The 23877-nt window shown below is 38.4% G+C and overlaps 2 protein-coding genes across 3 annotated transcripts in view; one reads left to right on the forward strand and one right to left on the reverse strand.

Annotated features, from left to right (window-relative positions):
- LOC150090459 (mitochondrial tRNA-specific 2-thiouridylase 1) overlaps positions 1 to 980 on the reverse strand; it is a 190487-nt gene extending 189507 nt beyond the window's left edge. The window contains exon 1 of the mRNA XM_090390324.1: positions 905 to 980. The gene's annotated coding sequence lies outside the window, so the exon portion shown is untranslated. The remainder of the gene's footprint in view (positions 1 to 904) is intronic.
- Positions 981 to 1140: 160 nt separating this feature from the next.
- slim (scruin like at the midline) overlaps positions 1141 to 23877 on the forward strand; it is a 197920-nt gene continuing 175183 nt past the window's right edge. For both annotated transcript variants that reach the window (XM_090369140.1, XM_090369141.1), the window contains exons 1-2: positions 1141 to 1610; positions 18111 to 18265. In XM_090369140.1, coding sequence (XP_090225266.1) covers positions 1499 to 1610; positions 18111 to 18265 — 267 coding nt within the window. In that variant the 5' untranslated portion in view covers positions 1141 to 1498. The remainder of the gene's footprint in view (positions 1611 to 18110; positions 18266 to 23877) is intronic.

Here is a 23877-nt window from a genome sequence, read left to right on the forward strand (position 1 = left end):
TTTCTCATATTCTTTTTCCATACAAGTCATCATCATTTCTGTTTTAAGGTCACTAATACCTATATGGATCTCTGTACACCCTTTGATAACTGTTTAGTTACATCACTAACTTTGTTAGTGTCAACATCAAATATTAATTAAATTTAGTTGCACAGGACAGACGTTACGTTACAAAAATCCAAAAGGTATAAAAAATACAACGTGATACTGAACCATCACAAAAAAGAAAAGAAAAAAAAACGTTGTTCAAATTATTTTTAAGCACTATCTCAGTTTCCATACATTTTATCTACTTCACTTTATTGGATATTGGAAACGTTAAGACACAGTAGGGTAAATTCTACTCAGGCACTACAAACATGTGTTTACATGAATCTTCATATGCATGTATTTGAAGTTCTCAGGGTAACTCAAGAAATGGGCTCACATCTGGTATGGGCTTGGCACACCCAGGGTCCTGAGCTGGATATCATCATTCTTCTCTTTCTTGGTGATTCCTTTCTTCACTCTCTCTCTCTCAGGGTAATAGGGAATTTTTTTTTTTTTTTTTTTTTCCGCCTGGTGCAGCATAAGTCTTGGTTTCCTTGCACCATATGGCTAATAATAATAATACCCTTCGCATGTATATGTTTTTGAAATGTATTGAAGAGTAGGGAAGGCTGTGTGGCATGTTTCACAGTTTTACCGTTTTTAGGATTAGTGGGCAGGTAATTTTTTACCCTTTTTTTATCCAGGTGCGAGTGCTCCCAGGCTATTTCACTAATATCAGTACTAATACTAAAATTAAAATAGTCACAAATCACAAATATTTCGTGAAAAATTGTAGACTTCAAAATTAAAAAAAAAAAAAAAAAGAAAGAAAGGAAACGGAAAGTAACAACAGAAGTTTTAAAAATATATATACCTTCTGTGAGTTCTGAACAGATTAAACATTTGTTCAGAATTTCTGGCTGAAATTAGAATAAAAATATTATTTTACCTTTTACATATTACTAACAAAATAGTAAGATACTACTCTGTGATATTACTAATTTTACGAGCTACCGGATGTGCGTCTGGTAATCGACCCAGCCAATAGGAAGAAGGATTCACGTTGGTATTTCCGTGGATGGTGCAGCAATAATATTCCGGTAAACTGAAATACTTGTAGTTGGTGGTTTTGAAATTCATATGCGGAGTAAAGAAGTTTGTTTGGTTTTGGTACTTGCAAGGTTTTGCGTATTATGTAGCAGAATTAAAAAAAAATATGTCGTTTTCCGTGAAAAGTGTTTTTAGAAAGCTTTCATAAAATGCGCAAGTCAGAGTAATTCAAAAAAAAAAAAAAAAACGTACTTCAAACTAAGATAACTGTAAGTCGGTGTTTTGGTCAGCGTTTCCGACGGTTTGTGTCTATACTGGTTGAATTAGCATATGAGTTAAATTTCAAAACCATGTATCGGTGAGGCAAAGCGGGCTTTAAAATTTCAGAGAATACTCATTTTATAATCTAATCAGAAAAATGGATGTGATTCCATCTGGAAGTAACATAATTAAGCCTAAATGTAGAAAACTTTTCAAATTTTGCCCCTATAAATTATTACGGATCGAACCTGCTGGGAATCACAGAAGAGGTTTGTAATTTTCAGAGTTAAATCAGTGCAGATTTAAAATTTAAATGGATATTGACATCACATATATAACCACGTTTATGTTCGTATTTGCAGGATCGTGCAAAGGGGAGAACATTGGAGTGAAGTACTGCCTCTGCACGATTGTGGGAAGGAACCGTAAATGTTGGTACAGTACATACAAAAGATAGACAAGCAGATTCAAAACAATCTCGAATCTGGGTTCTTTTACCTTACGTATTATCGCCTTAGTTACAAATTGTCCTTCTGATATTTGTTTTCTGTAAGGGAACAAATATGAGAAGAGCAAGATTTGTCGTGATAGGGAAGTAGTTGAACAGGGGACTGTTTCCTGAAGTGAACATCCCTAATTCGCCAAGCAAAAAATAAAACGCCGGAATTATATTCATGCTATGTTCTAGAGAAATAGCATTTTTTAAGTGATCCGTTAAGGTGCACTACTAGGAGGAAAGGACTGAATCATGTTGAGACACTCTGGTGAGTATGGGCTTGGCATACCCAGGGTCCTGAGCTGGATATCATCATTCTTCTCTTCTTGGTGATTCCCTTCTACTTCTCTCTCTCTCTCTCACACTCTGGGTAACTTGGGAATTTTTTTTTTGGCTGGTGCAGCATAAGCCTCAGGCTTCCTTGCACTATATGGCTAGTAATAATAATAATATAAATGGCATAACTACTACTGTTTCTATTTAGATTGCTGACAAAACTGAATATTTTCCATGTATTAGGGGTAGGAATACCAAGAGTAAACTTACTTATAACCAGGAGCTAAATGATTTTGCGATAACTGAGATGAAAGTAAAGAGAAATTGTTGAAACTAAAAATAAACAAGGCACTTGAGCTGATGCGGTATATCCAATTAAAAGAAGCAGTAAAAGAGATAAGCAGCCCTTTGGCCAGTTGTGAGAACACTTGGATTCAGATTAGGTGAATATAGATTGCAGATGTGCAAATGTCTCCCCATTTCACAAAGTGAAATTAAATGGTAGTGGGAGTAATTGCACTAATTAACTAGGATCAACCTCTGTTACAGAGAAAATAATTGAGTTAGTGGTTAAATGTGAAGTATTGCATGCTGTGATTTCTGTACAAATCCATTCCTATCATCTTGACAGGAATGGAGCTATACAGAAATCAGCATGGATCTGTTAAGGGGATGAGTCTGTCTGATTGGCTACTATTATGCAGCAGAACAGGAACTGGATGTAAGAAATAATTCTGATATCATATACTTGGATTCCAGAAAAGTTTTTTACGCTATCTAGACAAGACTGCATCAATAATTCAGACACAGCATGGGTTAGTTAAGGGAAAGTCTTGTCTGATAAATTTGATTGGATACTATGATGTGGTTAAAAAGAAACTAGATGGAAAAAATAATTTTGATATCATACACTTGGATTTCAGGAAAGCTTTTGACACTGTTGCACATGGCAGATTACTGTACAAATTGGAATTATGGTATTAAGGGTAAGTTGATACAATGGATAAAGGAGTGGGAGAAGACAGTGTAGTGATTGTGCAGTTAGATATGAAATTTTCTGAGCAATGTAGACAGGCTGCCAGAGCAAATCATGGGATATTATCAATGATATACAGGAATTTTGCTAGCAGGGAAAAGGAGGTGATTATCCCTTTGCATAAGGCAATGGTCAGGCCATGCCTTGAGTACTGCATACAGGTCTGGAGGCCTATTTTAGGAAGGATGTAGAGTTGCTTGAGTGTGTACAGGGAAGGGCAACAAGATGGTGAGGGGAACGAAGGTGTCTTCTTACCAAGAAAGTCTTAAGGTTTGCAAATTAAACCTGGGGCTCACATCTGGTGAGTATGGGCTTTGGCAAACCCAGGGTCTTGAGCTGGATATCATCATCTCTTTCTTGGTGATTCCTTTCTACTTCTCTCTCAGGGGATAACTCAGCAATTTTTTATTTTTTTTTTGGCTGGTGCAGCATAAGGCTCAGGCTTCCTTGTACCATATGGCTAATAATAATAAAAAAAAAATTAAAAAAAATTGCAGTGGCTGGAGACCAGACACCTACAAGGTGATCTGATTGAGGCGTATAAGGTCTTGAATGGGTTGAGCATGCTGAATTGTTATGGGATTCTTCCGATTATGAACTTGAGGGGACGAATTAAAATTGACAAAAGACTGTTGTAGAATAGATGTGTAGAAATTTGCCTTTAGCCAGTGGATGGTTAATTGCTGGAACAAACTTCCATCTGTTGTTGTGGAAGTTGATAGCTTAAATAAATTCAAGGAGGAACTGGACAGACTTTGAGGGAATGGTTATGTGGAATTGGGTTTTTTTGGCTGATGCTACATAAGCTTATAGGCATGTGATGCTTTCTTTCATCACATGCCTCTATTACTACTACTCCACATGAAAGAGTACTGAAGAAATTAGAACAGTGGGGCGAGTCCCTGCTACAGATAAATGGATTGTTTAGTGGTAGAAGACAAAGACTAGTTATAAATGGGCATTGCTCCTCGTGGACAAATCTGTTATATCCAGTGAGTACAGGTTATGGTAACACATCAGTCCTGGACTTTCAGCCTTCTATTCACTGCTTTCTTTCATGCTATCCTATTTCCAGCCATATCCTGTTGCCTACCAATGCCAGAACTAGATCTTTTACCCTGACCTTCATAGCTCACTTTCTTCTAGTGCTGGCTTGACACAGTCAATCCACCTTCCTCTTGGTCTGCCTTTGGGCCTATTACTATTCATTTTTCTTCAGCTATGTTAAACTAATTTTCCTTCCATCCTCTCTGCATGTCCATACCACCTGAAGTTAGCATCACTCATATTTAAATAGATATATGCTGCATATTACATAGTGTTTAGGGTCAAGTGGCATTGGTAGTTCCCACAACTCGTGTTGAATATAGTACCCAGTAAAGGTCAGATGGTGTGAGTGATATGTGGTTTATGTAGTGTAGTATAGGGTTATGTTGTTCATCTGGCTTCTTAGCATAGGGGCCTGTGGAACACTGCCAACTGCTAGTTGCCATACTAGCTGTGGGGAGCTGGGCCAGTAGCAGGGATCAGGTTTTCTGGCTGGGCAAATCCTGGTTTTTGCTGAGCTTACCAGAAAGGGCTCTTAAAAAAAAATTGTTGTAACAGAGTGCAAGAATGATAGGTTAAGTTATGGTTAGTAGATGAAGGCGAAAAGGTGGATGGTAGGAAGGCTTCCACCAGGAAGTTGGGAGATAAAAGGGAAAACCGACCCTACAGAGGGTGGGTTGCCTCTACAGGGCCATAATGTGCTTTGTTGTGGCGAATTATGGCCTGAAGCTGCTGATGAATTGTGAAAAAACCAAATAACTAAATTTTCCTTAATTTTTGTTAGTTTCTTTTATGGTTCTTGAAACTCATTTCTGAAGGTTACATATTTTTTGCCCAGTGCTTTTTTTTTTTTAAATATCTATTATAAATATAATAGCATGAATTTGACTGTGTTATAACCTTAATTTAATGGACTATATTGGGATAAGGGATTGGGAGTGTATTGGAATACGCTCCTACTTGCACCCTGTTCTGTTTTCTTTATTATATCAAGTTTGTCATTAAGCTTTAATGTTTCTCCTCTGTATGAGGTTTATTAACTTTAAAAGCCATAGTGAGGGGTTGTTTAATTTAAAATAAATGTAAAACAGCAGTATAATCCATGATTAACCCCAGGGGCTCACATCTGGTGAGTTTGGGCTTGGTACACCAGGGGTCCTGAGCTGGTTATCGTCATTCTTTTATTTTCCTTGGTGAATCCTTTCTATTTCTGACTCTTGTTCTCTTTCTCTCAGGGTAACTCAGAAATTTTTTTTTTTTTTTTTTTTGGTTGGTGCAGCAGAAGCCTCAGGCTTCCTTACGTCATATGGCTAATGATAATAATAATAATAAAAGCTACAGTATTAATAGACAGGACAGAAAGTATTAATAGAATCTGATTATTAATAAAATATTAATAATCAGATTCAGTGGTGTCTACTGAATCTGATTGTTTATTAAACTCAATTGAAATATGTATATTTTCCAAAGACCTTATTATGAAAAATTGCTGCACCACTAAATATTATAATACTGTATTTTACTACATTTGCCAGTGTAGAGTACAAGAGCTTGAAATTTTTCCATGTTATATAGTGCTAGTGGAAACTCTGAATAAAACTTTTATTGGGAAAAACTTGCTGGAGGTTCTGATGAATCCCTGCTGATGCCTGGTCTGCTCAACCATGCTGATGGAAGAGAAGATGATAAATCTCTTACGCATCCTATGGCACATCATCATCAGCCATTTTCAATCCACTGCAGGATGAAGGCCTCTCCAGCAACTTTCCAGTTCCTTCTGTTTTGAGCACTGGCCATCCATTTACTACCCACAAACTCATGACTTTCATCTATCCATCTCCGCCTTTGTCTTCCAGATTTTCTTTTAGCTCCTCTTGGATACCATTCTGTTATTTTCTTAGTCCATCTGTCATCATGTCTTCGAGCTATGTGTCCTGCCCAAGACCATTTTAGTTCTTTAGTTTTGATAAGAATGTCCTTTACTTGAGTTTGCTGCCTAATCCATGTGTTTCTCTTCTTATCTAACAGTCTGATTCCCAATATAATTCGTTCCATTCTTCGCTGTGTAGTTCTCAGCTTCTCTTCCATTCTTTTGGTGAGTGCCCAAGTTTCACTTCCATAAGTCATGGTGGGGAGTATACATTGTTTTACGTTTCAGACAAACTAGCCGACCGGGCTAGCCGAGTGGGTAAAGTACCTGCCCGGCAACTCAAAGGTCGCGGGTTCGATTCCCGCCTCGGGCTTGGATCAAAGTACTGAAAAAACCTTGGGAGGTGCAATATGGCCACAGAAGACGATGCGCCAACAACTACCAAATCAAAATAAAAAAAATAAAAATCAGACAAACTGGGATATTGCTCTTCAGTATGTGACTATATTTCCTGAATGTTATCCATCCAAAATTTATTCTTCTCTTGACTTCCATCCATTTATCATTATTACAGCTAATAACTTGTCTCAGATAAGTATGACTCAACCCTTGGCACATGACACACAAATCTGGTTTTGCTTACAGCTTATTCACAACAGTAGGAACTGTAAACATGACTTAGATACAGCATTTCAGCAAGTTATTTCAGTCATAAAAGAGAACAGAAACAAAATGAAGTACGTAATATACTATTTCATTTTGTTTATCTGGTACTATATTGTATAGTTCCTTCTCTTGAAATTGAAGCCGTTACCTTTGCCCACATAGGTCGTTTTAATTATAAACCATTTTATAGTGTGGTCAATGCCTGCTATCCTCCCCAACTGTCAAGTTTTTGTTGCAGTTCAGCTCCTTAGTGAGAACCAGATGTAGGATATTAGAGTTAGAAAACCTTGTACTCTCTTGAATATTTTAGGATTGTAGCAATCATTCAGTTTGTTTATAAGAAGAAAAAAAAAGGCAGTTTTTGATGAGAAGCATCATTGCTCCCATTTGTCGCTCCCTATCTCTCCTGAACACATTATTGACCAAAATGGAATTAATCTTATATTTCTGAGTGGCATAATGTCTCAATAAGACCAACTGTCAGCATTAGTTGACTTGTTCAAAAGCCCAAATTTATTTAAGTTAGCATTAGCAAAGGCACATGATGCAAGAAAGCAAGCTTATATAGCATCAGCCAAAAAAAAAAAAAAAAAAAAAAAAAAACCCTTATTTCACCCATCCAATTGCTCCAAATGTTTGTCAAGTTCTGCCTTGAATCTATTTAAGCTATCAACTTCTACAACGGCACATGGAAGTTTGTTCCACCAATCAACCACCCGCTGGCTAAAGGCAAACTTCCGCATCTATCCTTCAACTGTCTTTCCTCAATTTGAATTTATGCCCTCTCAGGTGATTATTCTGAGCAAGAGGAAGAATCCCATCTGCATTGAGCATGCTCAAACCGTTCAAGGATTTATACACCTCAATCAGATAAAAGTTCCCAGACACTAATTTGCAAAACTTAAGCCTTTCTTCATAAGAGCAGCCCTTTGTTCCATTCACCAATCTTGTTGCCCTTCTCTGTACTCGTTCCAACAGCTCTACATCCTTCTTAAAATGAGGCCTCCAGACCTGTATACAGTACTCAAGGTGTGGCCTGATCATTGCCTTATACAAGGGGATAATCACCTCCTTATCCCTTCTAGAAAAATTCCTGTATATCATTGACAAGACACCATGAGCTACTCTTGTAGACCGTCTGCACTGCTCAGAAAACTACATATCTTCCTGCACAATTACCCCCAGGTCCTTTTCATTCTCTACTACATCAGTGTGGTGCCACAGAGTTGATAAGTTGTGTGCAATACCCCTGGCATTACTATATAGACAAATCAAGTTGTATACTTTATTGCTTTTGACAGCCCTGATAGCTGATACACCACTTATAGTTACAAGGCTAACTAAATGGGTTAACCTTGTAACTGTTTACTTCTATTGCAGTTTCCCTTTTATTTATTAAGGTAATTAATGGTTGCACACAGGTGCTTTCAGAGAAGCTGCAACTGTAGTTTTGCCCCATTCCATTGACCCTAGTCAATTGTGTGCCGACTTCCCTAAAACAATGACCAGTTTCTTTAGACAGTTAAAACAAAAGTTTTGCATGGCCCCTGTTTAACCTAGTGGCTGTGGCACCCAAAATGTAGCAAGAACTAGTGACCATTCACCTGACAAGGTGTCCAGCTTTGCTTTTAATTTCTGAATTGGATTTTTTTGAATTCCAATATTTCATCTTTTCTTAATAGATTTCAGTATGTATTTTGTGTGCATTTTAAGTTTTAATAAAAAAATAATTTTAAAGCATACTATGTGTTTTTAACTTTTATTTTGAAAAAACAACTTAATTCTGCTGAAAATTGCAAAAAAAAAAATTTCAATCATAAAACAGAAACACAAATCTCTTATTCTCTTCCAATTTCCAGTTTTAAAGACTGCTGTGAAGTGCATAAAATTTTCAAACATGTGATGCCCATATATCAGTATTATTTAAAAAAAAAAAAAAAAAAATACATATATATATATATATATATATATATATACACACACACACACACAGGTAACCCTTGTATAATGCGGAGGTTAGGTTACAGAAATATCACACATTATATGAGGTTCAGGTTTCATACAAAATGTAGGGTATGTTCCGTAGTGTGTTTTTAATTATAAAAACAACAATGACATTCAACAAAAACATTTTATTCATTCAAGAATTCATGTAACTAGCTATTTAACAAATACATAGCATAAAATTATAAAAATTAGGAATTGTATATAAATTTCATTGCACATAATGCATAAATTTCAAAATTAAAGAAATGGATATTTTAATCATCATCACTGTCTTCAAAAAAATTTTTTGTAGATATTCTTTATTTACGAGTGGCCAGATTTCGTTATCACTTGAAATCGCTTCGACATCATTTGTATAATTCTCACATATAGGGTACTTCAGCTGGTTTTCTTATCAAAGTCGGTAATAAGACCTTGCTTACCACTATGCTGCAATTTTTTATTAAGTTCATAATATGGAGCTAAACAACTGGCCAATTGTCTTTTGAATTTTTCTGAGTGCTCTGTTGAGTGATCGTTATCCGTAAAGTAACTTCCTAACTTTTGTGCCTGCCAAATTTAATCCTTCTGCTAATTTCTTTAGACTGAACTCTTTAATGGACTCAGCACAATCAGAATCTTCAGTAGAACTTTTCTCACCATTTGTATTTGGTTTGCCGTCTTCTATTAATTGAACCAATTCCTCATTTAAATCTGTTTCTTCATCAATTAATTCATGAATTTCATTTTCAACCGCATCGGAAAATCCCTCGCCACTACAAATGTGTGCCACGTTTGTTATACAACTTAGTTCAGCATCCACAGGAGGTATGGAATTTTGATTAAGGACAACACCAGGCCATATTTTTTTCCAGCAACCTTTCAGTGTAGAGGGTTTTAACTCCATAGAGAAATAGTTTTTACACAATTAAATATTGAAAACTCTTTCCGCACTTGAGGCAGTGGCATGTTTGTATTAGATTCCATTTTTTCCAAAATTAATTGGAATGTTTGACGAATAGTAATCAATGACGAGTGGTAATCAATGGACGCTGCTCATTGTGCACTAATGTTATTAGTGGAGCCCCTCAGGGTTCAGTATTGGGTCCATTGTTTTCTGTATTTATAAATGATATTGATGATGGTATATCAAGTTTAATGTCCAAGTTTGCAGACGATACAAAGGTTGGCAGGGTTGTTAAGGACACTACTGACACTATGCTGCTGAAACAGGATCTGGAAAGGTTGAGCAGATGGGCTGAGAGGTGGGAAATGAAGTTTAACATTGACAGTGTAAAGTATTACATATGGGAAACAGTAACCCCAGATCAATGTATCAACTCTGTGGTACTACACTGACAGTGGTAGAGAATGTAAAGGACCTTGGGGTAATTGTGCAGGCAGATATGAAGTTCTCTGAGCAGTGCAGATGGGCTGCAAGAGTAGCTCATGGTGTCTTGTCAATGATATACAGAAATTTTTCTAGCAGGGATAAGGAGGTGATTATTCCCATGTATAATCACCTCCTTAGTACTGTATACAGGTCTGGAGGTCTCATTTCAAGAAGGATGTAGAGCTGCTGGAACGAGTACAGAGAAGGGCAACAAGATTAGTGAATGGAACAAAGGGGTGCTCTTACGAAGAAATGCTTAAGTTTTTCAAATTACAGTGTCTGGCGACTAGGCACCGGCGAGGTGATCTGGTAGAGGTATATAAAGCCTTGAATGGTTTGAGCATGCTCAATGCCGATGGGATTCTTCCTCTTGCTCAGAATAATCACCTGAGAGGCCATAAATTCAAATTGAGGAAAGATAGAGGTACGGAAATTTGCCTTTAGCCAGCGGGTAATTGGTTGTTGGAACAGACTTCCATCCCTTGTTGCAGAAGTTGATAGCCTAAATAAATTTAAGGCTCAGCTGGACAGGTATTTTGAAGGAACGGAGGGGTGAAATGGGAGTGTTTTTTTTTTTTTTTTTGTCTGATGCTGCATAAGCTTGCTTTCTTGCATCATATGCCTCTACTTAATGCTAATGAATATAATATGCTTTAAATGTTGAAATTAACCCTTGATCAAGGGGTTGAATAAATGACATTGTATTAGGCGGCAAATAAATTATTTTAATATTCGGGTGGTTACATTTTTTGAGTGACCTGGCATGTTATCTAAAATTAGTAAAATTTTAATGTCGATATTCTTTTTCTTTGTATATCTTTCTATATCAGGCACAAAACAGTTAAAAAACCAATTTTCAAATATGCTAGCTCTAAGCCATGCCTTTTTGTTGGCTCTCCAATAAACAGGGAGGATGGACTTGTCAATTGCTTTCATAGCACAAGGATTTAAAGATTGGTTAATTAACATTGGTTTTGTCATGTAATCACCTGACGCATTACTACAGAACAATAGAGTAATTCTGTCTTTAGAAACTTTGAATCCAGGAGCTGTTTTTTCATTTTTCGATATATAAGTGCCTTTTGGCATTTTTTTTCCCAGTTTAACCCAAATTCGTTTGCATTGAATACCCGGTCTGCCCTATATCCACCTTCTTCAATGATTTTTAAAAGTTCTTGGAATTTTCGAGCAGCATCTACGTCTGTTGATGCTGATTCTCCTTGGAGCTGAAGATTATGTAAATAAAAATGCTTTTTAAAATTTTTGAACCAGCCCTTACTGGCACAAAATTCATGCTGAGAGCTTTCTTCTGAAAAATCTTGTTCAAGTTCTTTTAAATATTGATAAATTTTGAAAGCTTTTTGTTTAATAAGGTTTCCACTCAAAGGCATTTTCTTGTGAGTGCAGTCTTCAATCCAAACCATTAGAGATTTCTCCATTTTTTCCATTAAAATATCGCATACATGAGCAACGTGCTTTGCACTTATCGTTGACCCAGTATTAGCATTAGCATTAGTAGAGGCATTTGATGCAAGAAAGCAAGCTTATGTAGCATCAGCCAAAAAAAAAAAAAAACCCACTTCCACTTCACCCCTCTGTTCATTCAAAATACCTGCCCAGCTGAGCCTTAAACTTATTTAGGTTATCAACCTCCACCACAAGGGATGGAAGTCTGTTCCACCAACCAACCACCCGCTGGCTAAAGGCAAATTTCCGCACGTCTATCCTACATCTGTCTTTCCTCAATTTGAATTTATGCCCTCTCAGGTGATTTTTCTGAGCTAGAGGAAGAATCCCATCAGCATTGAGCATGCTTAAACCATTCAAGGCTTTATACACCTCTATCAGATCACCTCGCTGGTGCCTAGTCTCCAGACACTGTAATTTGCAAAACTTAAGCCTTTCTTCGTAAGAGCACCCCTTTGTTCCATTCACTAATCTTGTTGCCCTGCTCTAATAACACTATCTCTGATTTTCTGCTCCTTTTGTTTGATTGTACGAATTGTTGATTCATTTAAATTCAAAGTCCTTGCAACAACTTGTTTTTCTCCATTTTTAACCGATCCAAGATTTTAATTTTTTCTTCGAGTAAAATGAATTTTCTTTTCAATGTTGGTTTTTTTCCTTCTTTTGCAGTTTTGGTGGCCATTACTATAAAAAATAAATTTTTTATTTGCCAAGGGGTATTCCCCGAATAAAATCACTATTATAACTACTTGCGCAACAATTAACTTTTTATAAGGTGAAAAATTGGCACTACACAAAAAATTATGTATGTATGTACTTGCGTGTTTCCCCTTATATAAATTCAGTTCTGGCAATTACGCCCATTTTATGAGCAGACAAATTTAACGAACATAAAGTTTGATTTTTAAGTTGCGTGGTAAAAGTGTGTGAAAAGAAGTGATACAACAATTTGTAGATCGTGTTATATCGAAACCACAACCGTGTCATGCAAGGGTAGCCACAATTTATAAATCACATTATATCGAAACCGCATTGTATAGGTACCGTGTTATACGAGGGTTACCTGTATTTTTACACACACATACTATATATTTATATATAGTATGTGTATATATTTACATACACACACACACACACATACAGGTAGCTCTTGATTTACCTGGGGTTAGGTTCATTGGGGGACAGGTACAAATGGAATCATTGCAAATGGAACCTTTTATATAATGGAGTTAATGGGAAATCACAATTCCGGGCAGCAAAAATTTTATCTACCCCTACTAGCAATATGGCCTTAGTTGCTAATGCTGCTAAAAACCACATAACAAACAAACAAACAAACAGACACTTTCAAAGTCAACCCTAACTTGCAACTTTTCCTCCAAATTGCTCTGTATGTGTTAAGTATGTCATATCTCCTTCTCTTAATGTCATTACTGCCAGTAGTGCTCAACAGTTTCACCTTTAATGCCCTTAAAAGATGATATATGCTCTACAATGTCAACTACTTTTCCTTCTTGTAGACCCATGGATCCTGATCCTATTCCACCTATCCTTACACGGTGTATTTCCCTTACAATAGAGTCACCAACAGTAACTACCTCCTGTAGGACCAACACATTCTACCTGCCATAACTATCTCCTGTAGGACCAACGCATTCTACCTGCCATAACTATCTCCTGTAGGACCAACACAATAAGTTCAGAAACACAGTTTTTGGGAACAAGTGGAAAAATACATCAGGACCTAGCACTTTCTTGGCATTACAACTATTCAAAACTATTCTACTGAGATACAAGAGTTAGAAGAAAAGTAGGATGCTAGCAGTAGGCATTATTTATCTTTAGCTTAGTGACAGTAAAACTGTTGTGTTTTAACAGAGGTGGGGTAGAGATTTGCAAAAGTTACATCCAATGGCTTTTTGCATGAGTCCAGAATGTTGAGCTGCCATTTGGATAAGAAGCAAGTTTTCTATTGTTGGAATGTCAAAAATCTAGTTTGGTTTGATTAATAACTGCATTACAATTGTTGAGAACTTTGGTGTAGGCAGAAAATGAAGCTGGAGATATAAGCCAATTGCAATGTAAGCTAATTGTTCAACTTTCTTGTCTTGAACAGCCAAGGTTGAGTTAAAGGACAAGATTTTGAGGGGAGTGTGGAATATAGGATTTCATCACCACAAGAAAGAATTTCACTGACAAGATTTGAGCAAACATTGACACCAGATGATTTAAAACAGTATTCAAACCAAGGAAATGAAGAATAGAAATCTCACCATTTTGCATTCTTGTAATACCAAACAACAAGAGGTTGACAATGGCCACAAGAGAAGGACATTATTGGAGAAGATACTATCATCAAGTTGTGATCTGAGGTGCCTAGAGGACCACTCACCTTGACCATATACAGGGAAGTGTTGTTCGTGAGAAAAATAGATCTTGTTGGATCGTGTGTTTGGGATTGTCTGATATTCTGGTGGGTAAGTGAACAATCTGATTGAGATCATCAGTAATTGCAAAAGTCTCATCTCTACCAGCTGGGTTCTTGTGACTAGAAAATGGTTGCTAGCCAGGTTGTGAATGTTAAAATCACCAAGGAAAATTAGCTCACTGTTAGAAAAGTTGCACTGGAGAAAGTCAACTTTCAAAGAAAGGAAATCAAAGAGTTAGGAGAACGATAAAGGCAACAGATGAATTTGACAGAATGGGGTGGAAATAATTTAAACCAGAGATCTCTTAGGGAATATCAGAGCATGTGCACAAGTACCATCTTTGAAGCAATTGGAATTGTACAACAAATAATTAGGACAATTGAGATAAGTATCAGTCAAATCAACTGATAATTGGGAATCTGTCAGAAAAGATAAGTGTGGTTTGGCAGACTGCAAGTGGAAATGGACATCATTGAGTTTGGAACTGAGATCACAATATTTGTGAAATGAACGAGGAAGTGTTTGAGGTTTAGATCTTTTCACAGATAATTTTGTTCTTTTAGTTTGACTATTCATAATGTTTTCAGTAGTAAGACAGAGTGGGATGGACATGTTGTGCGACAGGATGAAAATTCAAGATATATCCTACGTGGAAAGAATATACCCATCTCTTTGACATAACGTGGCCTCACCAATGTTCCCTGTATGTACACTACTCAAACTCTCCAGTCACTATCTGGCAGAGTAGAGGCAGTGATATCATACATTAGCTGATCCAGATCCTTCCTAGATAGTTACCAATAGGTTTGGTCTGGTAGACTAGTGGTCAGCCTGCTAACACCATTTTAGAGCTGTATCCTCGAAATGTAAGTAAGATTGCGTCTCCCAGTGCCACCCATCATGACCTCAAAAGACTTCTATCATACTGCATGATGGAAGAGATTGGGGGGGGGGATTCCTGGAGCTTTGTTCAGGAGACTAAACATGAGCTTTGTGACTTCTTGCTTTCAATAAGCAACATGGTTGTATTTCACTGGTTGATGAGAGTCATCTACCATTTAGCATTATCTGGTAACATAGAGGGATGGACCCCTGCTTACATTAGTTAACACAATTGCTTGCACTTAGTATATTCAAGGAGACCACACCTCGGTGGTCTGTTCGAGTATACTAGGTGCTGTACATGTTATGCCCAGTGTTACTAACAGCCCCACCATTGTGAAGATTGCAAGCAGAGGACTTGGTTGTTGTAAAATGACCCTACTTGCCGAAATTTTTTTCTTAGTTTGACTGTTCATAGTGTATTCAGTAGTAAGACAGAGTGGGATGGACATGTTGTGCGACAGGATGAAAATTCAAGATATATCCTACGTGGAAAGAATATACCCATCTCTTTCAGTATATTAGGTGCAGGAGTAAAAGTAGGGGGACATATTGTATGAATTAATGATATTTTTGCATGTTGCATACGCTCATCAAGGATATACCCAGCTCCTTGCCATAACACAGCATTCACAATGCCTCCCATATACACACTACTCAAACTCTCTCCAGGTAATATATAACGAGGTAGATGCAGCGAGATTATATACTAACTGATCCAGATGGTTAGTGTGTAATGGTAACCTAGATGCCATCTAGAAAGTTACCAATTATTATTATTATTAGCCTTAAGGTGCAAGGAAGCCTGAGGCTTATGCTGCACCAGCCAAAAAAAAAAAAAAAAATTCCCGTCTTACCCTGAGAGAGAGAAAGAGAGTCAGAAGTAGAAGGGAATCACCAAGAAAGCAAGAAAGAGAAGAATGATGATATCCAGCTCAGGACCCTGGGTTTGCCAAGCCCGTACTCACCAGATGTGAATTGTTCCGATCCAGCAGGCCGTGTAGTGGCTGGCCTGTGAACATTGTTTTGAACTGTACCTTTGAAATATAAGGGAAAGTGGATCTCACCATAATATCCACCATAACCTCAAAAGGCTTCACTCGTACTGCATGATGGAAGAGATGTGGGTTGCCAGAGCTTTGTTCTGGAGACAACATAAGTTTTACCACTTTGAACCTTTAGTCAGAAAAGTGGTGGTGTTGACAACAGCCATCTACCACCTAGTATTGCCTGGTGACACAGTGGCATTCTTTATGGTGTGGGTATGACACTGCCTTTGCTTACATTGGTTCACACCCAGGTGGTCACCTTCAGTATATTAGGTGCAGTTTGAGGACTTGCACACAATGGGTATACTGTCGCAGAATTACTGGACTTCTCTGAAATTTGGTACTCTTGATTCATAAGTGTTATCTGAATAGTAGCTCCATCAGTGTTCTAAATTCCCAAGCAAGTCCTAGATTTCCTGGGAGTTTAGACTGTCTGTTGCAATCTCAAGAACCAGGTGCTATTCTAAATTTTAATCTTTAGAGAATAAGAAAAACTTTTGGTTTTTATTTTTTATAAGAGGGCTACAACCCTTAAATTTATGTAATCTATAGTACTTTTGTATATAGCTCATGTCTACAAACAATAGCTGGAGAAAGTTGTTCTGTTGGGCATCATACACTGATGAGCCAAAACTGACCACCTATGTTGGTCTTTCCACGTGCAGCCAAAACAGCTCGTACCCGGCGTGGCATGTGTGCTTCAAGATTTCAAAATGTGTCTTGTGGTATCTGGTACCAACACATAACCAGTAGATCCTCTTAACTCCTGTAAAGTCTGTGGTTGAGATGCTGCAGATTGGAGTTGCTGTTCCAACACAAACTACAGCTGCTCGATGGGATGTCTGGGGAATTTGGAGCCAGGACAGTACCTGGAAGTCTTCCTCATGTTCCACGAACCAGTCTTGAACAATCCGGGTGGTTAGGAATTGTGCATTATCCTGCTGAAAGACGGCACTACCGGGAAGACTGTTGCCATGAAAGGGTGTGTACAGCAATGATGTTTAGGTAGGTGGTAGATACCAGAATGCCCGGCACATGGATGACTTGACCCAGGGTATCCCAGCAGAACATCGCCCAAAGCATGACACTGCCACCATTGGCTTGTTTTCATCCCACAGTGCATTCAGGCACCATCACTTCCCTAGGTAAACGATGGACATGTACCCGGCCATCCACATTGTGCAACAGGAAACGTGATTCGTCAGACCAGACAACTTTCTTCCAATGGTGAACCATGGTTAGCATGGGCACTCGGAGTGGCCTTTGGCTAAGCAGCCCCATTTTCAGCAGGGTTCGATGTACTGTGTGTGACATCTTACTCCCGCCACCAGTATTCCAATTACCGGCAAGTTGCGCCACAGTTGCCCTTCTGTTGCCACGTACCATCCGGGAGAGCCTTTGCTCACCTCGAGCATTGATGAGCCATGGTCGTCCAACACCTCACCGGCGGTTTGTGGGTTTCCCCTCCTCAGACCGCTTTCAGTAGGTACTAACCATGGCTGACTGTGAGCACCCCACCAGCTGTGCCATTTCAGATATGCTCTGACCCAGTTGTCTCCCCCTTACAATTTGGCCTTTGTCAAACTCGCTTAAGTCCGCTGCTTTTCCCATCTGAAGAACAAGAGTAACACTGATTAACAGAGCCCATTATCAGGTGTTTTTTATACCATGACCCAACCCGCGCATGTGCCATAGTTCACCTGCAGTTGCTTCGATTTGCATAACATAATGTTTTGGCTCATTGGTGTACATGTTGCTGGCTTATCTCATCACTTGTCAGATGTTTCACTGATTCCACCTGCTCAGCCACTGATGAGTAGTAACAAGTGATGAACTAAGCCCTGTAAGTATTGGTGTGCATTTCAGATAAATAACAATTTATTTATACCTTGTAGTGTGGCCTTTTATTTGAAGTGCTGTCACAGTACCAAGACAACTCTTAGTGACTTGCTTTTCCAATATGTTTTGATGCATTTTGTAGGAAACTCAGTTTGCTAATAGCTATATAGAAAACTGAAGTGCCCTTATCTATACAAGCATATATTTAACTTGATAGTTTGGCTAATCAACGTTTGTTTGTTTTTTATTAACTAAAAAGCTTTGTGCAGATTTTCTAAATAGCATTTTTGCTTGTATAATTTAAAAAAAAAGGAACAAATTTTTAAATTATAGGAATAAAATGTCCCAAACCTCGCAGTGGTCATAGAATTGTTGTTGATGAAGGTAATGTGTATTCTTTTGGTGGTTACAATCCACATATTGAAGTAGATGATGAAGATTTGAGGGGAGATGTTGTCTGGCTCCATTCTTGTCCCCTTTTCAGAGAGGTAAGTATAATTTTTAATAAGTAAATTATTATATAACATGAAATTAATATTATAGATTAGCATTGGTCATACAGTGCAAGGAAGTCATAAGCTTTGGATGTACACTAAAAACAACCTATGGGTAGTTTTTTATTCCCTCTTTCATTTGATACTAATGCAGCTAGCTTTTAAATTCCCTAAGCTGTCTGCTTAAACTACTTGTAGAGCTAACTAAAGGAAAACTTCTTGTAATCCATATATATATTCTTTCCCTTAGGTTACATTTATACCCAAAGGTCGCCAGTTCGGACCCTGCTTTCGGCTTGGATGAGAGTAAAATGCAAAAACTTTGGGAGGTGCATTGTGGCCACAGAAGCCAATGTGCCAACAACTAACAAAAAAAAAAAAAAAAACCATTTATACCCCCTGGTCCTAGAAATATTTAATACCATAAAAATTTCATGTTTAGCTTACTATCCCGTCCCTTAGAGGAGCCTTATAAACCCTAATGAACTTCCATCTAGAGTTCTTAAATACCACATTCTCTCTTTATACAGCTGCCCTTTAGCTAATATCACTGGGATGCTGTGCTTCTTTTGAGCCCTTTCATGTTGCTCAGTATTTTTTTCTAAATATGGCTTCCATACAAATGCAGCATTCCAGGTGGTCTCATGATTGCCTTATACAGTGCAGCTATAGCTTCCCTATTTTAATAAATTAATTTCATAAATTGACTGAACACAATGAGCCTTCTTTGTAGTCCTGTCTGCACTGTGAAATTTGCCTGCTTGCATTGTAATCTCCAAATATCCTTTTATCTACATTTTTTAATTCATCTATCCGTTTCTAAAGTGGTGTCTAAATAATTTTGGGATTATTAATTCCCAAGTATGAAACCTTGCATTTTGCTGTATTAAAACAGTTGCCATTTATATGACGATCCCTAATGCTTATTAAAGTCATTTTGAAGCAGTGCCACTTTTTTACACTGATTGCTAACCACTCTCCCAATCTTTACATCATCTGCACATTTTAATATCATGCCCTGTATTGTCCACAAGTTTCATTTTAGAAAATCAGCAACAACAATGAACTTTGGGGGGACCCCCCTCAAAGTTAATTGTTGTAGCATTTGTCCATTCTCTAGTGAAGATAACCTGTGTTGCACATTCCTAGTGAAGACAACCTGTTCCAGCAATGAATGAATGACTTGCTAGCTAAAAGAAAACTTTCTACAATCTAGTCTAAACCTCATTCCCTGTAATTTATGCCCCCGAGTTCTGGAGTTCTCTGTAACAGTGAAAATTCCTCCTTCGTCTATTTTACTAACCCCTCCCATAGCCTTATAAACCTCAGTCAGGTTACTTCTGAAGTGTTTGGTTACGACATATATGGAGTCTTTTCTAATATGGTCACCCTTTTGCCGATCTCATCATGCGAGTTGCCTGTCTTTGGACCCTTTCAAGATGCTCAGTCTTTTTTTCAGATGAGATCTCCATACTTGAACACATAATTGAGATTGAGATAGCGAGATTTGGAAGCTAATCAATACTTACGAGTCCGTAGAAGTACCGTTCGTGAATTCCCGCCATTTTTACACGATAGCATAAGCTTAGTTTAGTATAGTGCATAATATAATATTGTCAATTAATCAGTAAATCTATTAATCTTGATAAACTTTATTGTCAATTAAATTGTACTTTTAACTATATATATATATATTTATATATATAACGACTTAAGCGTAACAAATAATTAATACATAACTATAGTGGTACACGTGATACGGAAGTTATATAAAGGGAACTCGTAGAAAACACTAGATACCGAAAAAATAAATATAGCGTTATAACTGTTTTGGGATATAACTTAAGGATTTAATTTTGTTTTGAAATTTTATTGAATTAAATCGGAATCATGACTCAGACCAGAGCAGCAAAGCAAAAGGCTCAAGCTAATGGGAGTGCTGTGGTTCAGGGGAGAACTGAGAGGGGCAGTTGCCCTCTGAATCACAGTCTTTTAAAATGCACTGTTTGCTTGATGTTTGCGGAGCAGTCTGGTACGGGACATGATACTGCCAAGGGGGATGTCTTTGTGTGTGCACGATGTAAGGAGTGCAAGGAAATCAGGCGACAACTCAGCGTTGTTATGGGCCTTTATGAGAGCTTGAAGGACAGGGTGGATGCCCTCGAAGGAAATAAATTGAGGGGCCCATCAAGCTCTCAGCCGCCCACATCAACGCCAGAGCTTGCACTTGGTCATCAGGCAACACAGAGGCAGCCCCTAGGCAGAATGCGCTGGTCCCACAGGAACTAGTAGTTGTTGGTGACTCTATTGTCAGGGAAGCGGGGAACATGTTTTGTAAAAAGGATAGGTGGAATAGGACCAGGGTATGTCTGCCAGAGGCAAAGGTTGATGACGTTGTACAGCGGATATCATCTTTTAAGGGCACAAAAGGTGATATAGTTGTACACGTTGGCACTAATGATATTAAGAGTAGGAGACTGGCGGAATTACTTAGCAAGTACAGGTCACTGTTGAAAAAAAGCCGTGAATTGTGGTTGAATTTGAAAGTGTCTGCAATTCTGCCCAGACATGATAGGAGGGAGTATATGATGAGAGCCTTGTCGATCAATTCGGCCCTGGAGGGATTGTGCAAGGCTCAACGGGTAGAATTTTTTTCAGCCTGGACTGTACTTGTTAACAGGAGAGATTGCTTCTACAGGGATGGGATACACTTAAATAGAAAGGGTGCAAGAATTTTTGCTGATGCTGTCGAGGCAGAGTTAGGTGGGTCGGAAAACTGCTAGTTGGGGGGGATACAAGGACTAATAGATTAACAGTAGCCACTGGCAGAGGTGAAAGTGATTCTTGCACTGCTTCTATTGAAATGCGCAGAAGCCTGAAAAACAAGATGCAGGATATTTCAGAGACTGCTGGTAGTCATTGCGGTACAAGTAAACACATGGGTTGTGTTAGGGTAGCCAAGAATAGAAACAGGTGCATGTATACCTGCGTGTACACCAAAGCTAGGAGTTTGGTAAATAAATTTGATGAATTTGAGGTATTGCTCAAAACATCAAAGGCAGATATTGTTGGGATATCAGAGACGTGGTGTCACACAGATATAAGGAATGCAGAACTGGAATTTGGGGAATACAATGTGTATAGAAAGGATAGACAGGACAGGAGGGGAGGAGGGGTTATGCTATTAGTTAAGAAACACATAAAGTCCAAGGAAGTGAAGCCAGTCGACATCGATGGACAGGAAAGTGTCGAGTCAGCTTGGTGTTACATAAGCATAGGGAAATCAAAATTGAGAGTAGGAGTGTGCTATAGGCCTAATGACTCTGATGAGTATAATAAGATATTGTACAGGGAAATAGAGTGGGCCAGTAAATCAGAGAGTCTTATAATGGGGGATTTTAATTTCCCAGATATTGACTGGAATTTTTGGGTTGGTCACTCGCACAGTAGCAAGGCTTTTGTGGATTTATTGGATGATTGTTTTCTACATCAGCATGTTCGTGAGGCAACAAGAGGGAGCAATACTCTTGATCTGATTATCAGTAGTGATTCTTCATGCATTAAGAATCTGCAGATAAATGAACCACTAGGTGGCAGTGATCACAGTGTGTTGAAGTGGGATTTACTCAAGGAGCTAACTACCATCAGAGGTAAAGGGAAGGGTTTTTGTTTTCGTAAAGGCGACTATGATGGTCTGAGACAGTATTTAAATTCTATACAGTGGGACTAACTGATGATGTTACCAACAGCAAACTCAAAATGGGAAGCATTCAAGGAACTAATCTTGGAGGCTACCAGGCTTTATATACCAACTAAGAAATATTGTTCAAGGTTTAGGCCTAAATGGATGTCAGATGAACTAATGAGACATGTGGCAGAGAAGAAAAATGCATGGGATACATACAAATTAATGGGTGACATGGAAGCCTATGATAGATATAAGTTGGTCTGTAACCAAGTCACAAAGGAGATTAGGCAGGCAAAGGCAGACTACGAAAAATCCTTGGCAAAGGATGCAAAGAAAAACAGAAAAGAGTTCTTTACCTATTTAAACTCAAGAAGGAAAGGGATGAATCAGATTGGTCCACTGGATATTGATGGTTCAACAGTTGAGGATCCTGCTCAGGTGGCTAACAATCTAAACGAGTATTTTGCATTTACATTCATGCATGAGGAGTTATTCAGGAAGGAGAATGATGTAGGTAAAGTAAACATTGGCAGTGAGCTGGATGATTTTGTAATAACTGAGAGGAAAGTGGAGGAGAGATTGTTGAGGATAAACATAAAAAAGGCACCTGGGGTGGATGGGATCTATCCAGTTATATTAAAGGAGGCAGCAAAGGAAGTAAGCAAACCCCTGGCCATAATTATGAGAGCTTCTTTGGACTCAGGGGAGATACCCATAGACTGGAGATGTGCAAATGTAACCCCAATTCACAAATGAGGATCAAAGGCTGACACAAGTAATTATAGACCTGTTAGTTTAACTTCTGTTCCAGGTAAATTAATGGAGGCACTGGTTAAAGAAGCACTGCAGGATCATCTAGACAAGAATTCAGTTATAGCTCAGATGCAGCATGGTTTTGTTAAGGGCAGATCTTGCCTGACCAATTTGCTTGGATACTATGATGTAGTCACAAAAGAACTGGATGCAGGGAATAACTTTGATATTATATATTTGGATCTTAGAAAGGCTTTTGATACTGTTGCACATGGAAGACTGCTGCACAAATTGGAGCAGTGTGGCATTGGAGGCAAATTGCTGCTATGGATAAAGGGATGGTTGAGTGGCAGAAGACAGAGAGTGGTAATCAATGGACACTGCTCAACGTGGACTAATGTTATTAGTGGAGTTCCTCGGGGTTCAGTGTTGGGTCCGTTGTTGTTTTTGGTGTTTATGAATGATATGGATGATGGGATATCAAGTTTAATGTCCAAGTTTGCAGATGATACAAAGGTTGGCAGGGTTGTTAAGGACACCACTGACGCTATGCTGCTGCAACAGGATCTGGAAAGGTTGAGCAGATGGGCTGAGAGGTGGCAAATGAAGTTTAACATTGACAAATGTAAAGTACTACATATGGGAAACAGTAACCCCAGAGCAACGTATCAACTCTGCGGTACTACACTGACCAGTGGTGGAGAATGAAAAGGACCTGGGGGTAATTGTGCAGGCAGATATGAAGTTCTCTGAGCAGTGCAGACGAGCTGCAAGAGTAGCTCATGGTGTCTTGTTAATGATATACAGGAATTTTTCTAGCAGGGATAAGGAGGTGATTATTTCCTTGTATAAGGCAATGGTTAGGCCACATCTTGAGTACTGTATACAGGTCTGGAGGCCTCATTTCAAGAAGGATGTAGAACTGCTGGAACGGGTACAGAGAAGGGCAACACGATTAGTGAATGGAACAAAGGGTTGCTCTTACGAAGAAAGGCTTACGTTTTGCAAATTATAGAGTCTGGAGACTTGGCACCGGCAAGGTGATCTGATAGAGGTGTATAAGGTTTTGAATGGTTTGAGCATGCTCAATGCCAATGGGATTCTTCATCTTGCTCAGAATAATCAGCTCAGAGGGCATAAATTCAAATTGAGGAAGGATGTATGT

This window comes from Mastigoproctus giganteus, chromosome 2, assembly GCF_048544385.1.
Source record: "Mastigoproctus giganteus isolate SK-2022 chromosome 2, ASM4854438v1, whole genome shotgun sequence".
In the NCBI taxonomy this organism is placed as follows: Eukaryota; Metazoa; Arthropoda; class Arachnida; order Uropygi; family Thelyphonidae; genus Mastigoproctus; species Mastigoproctus giganteus.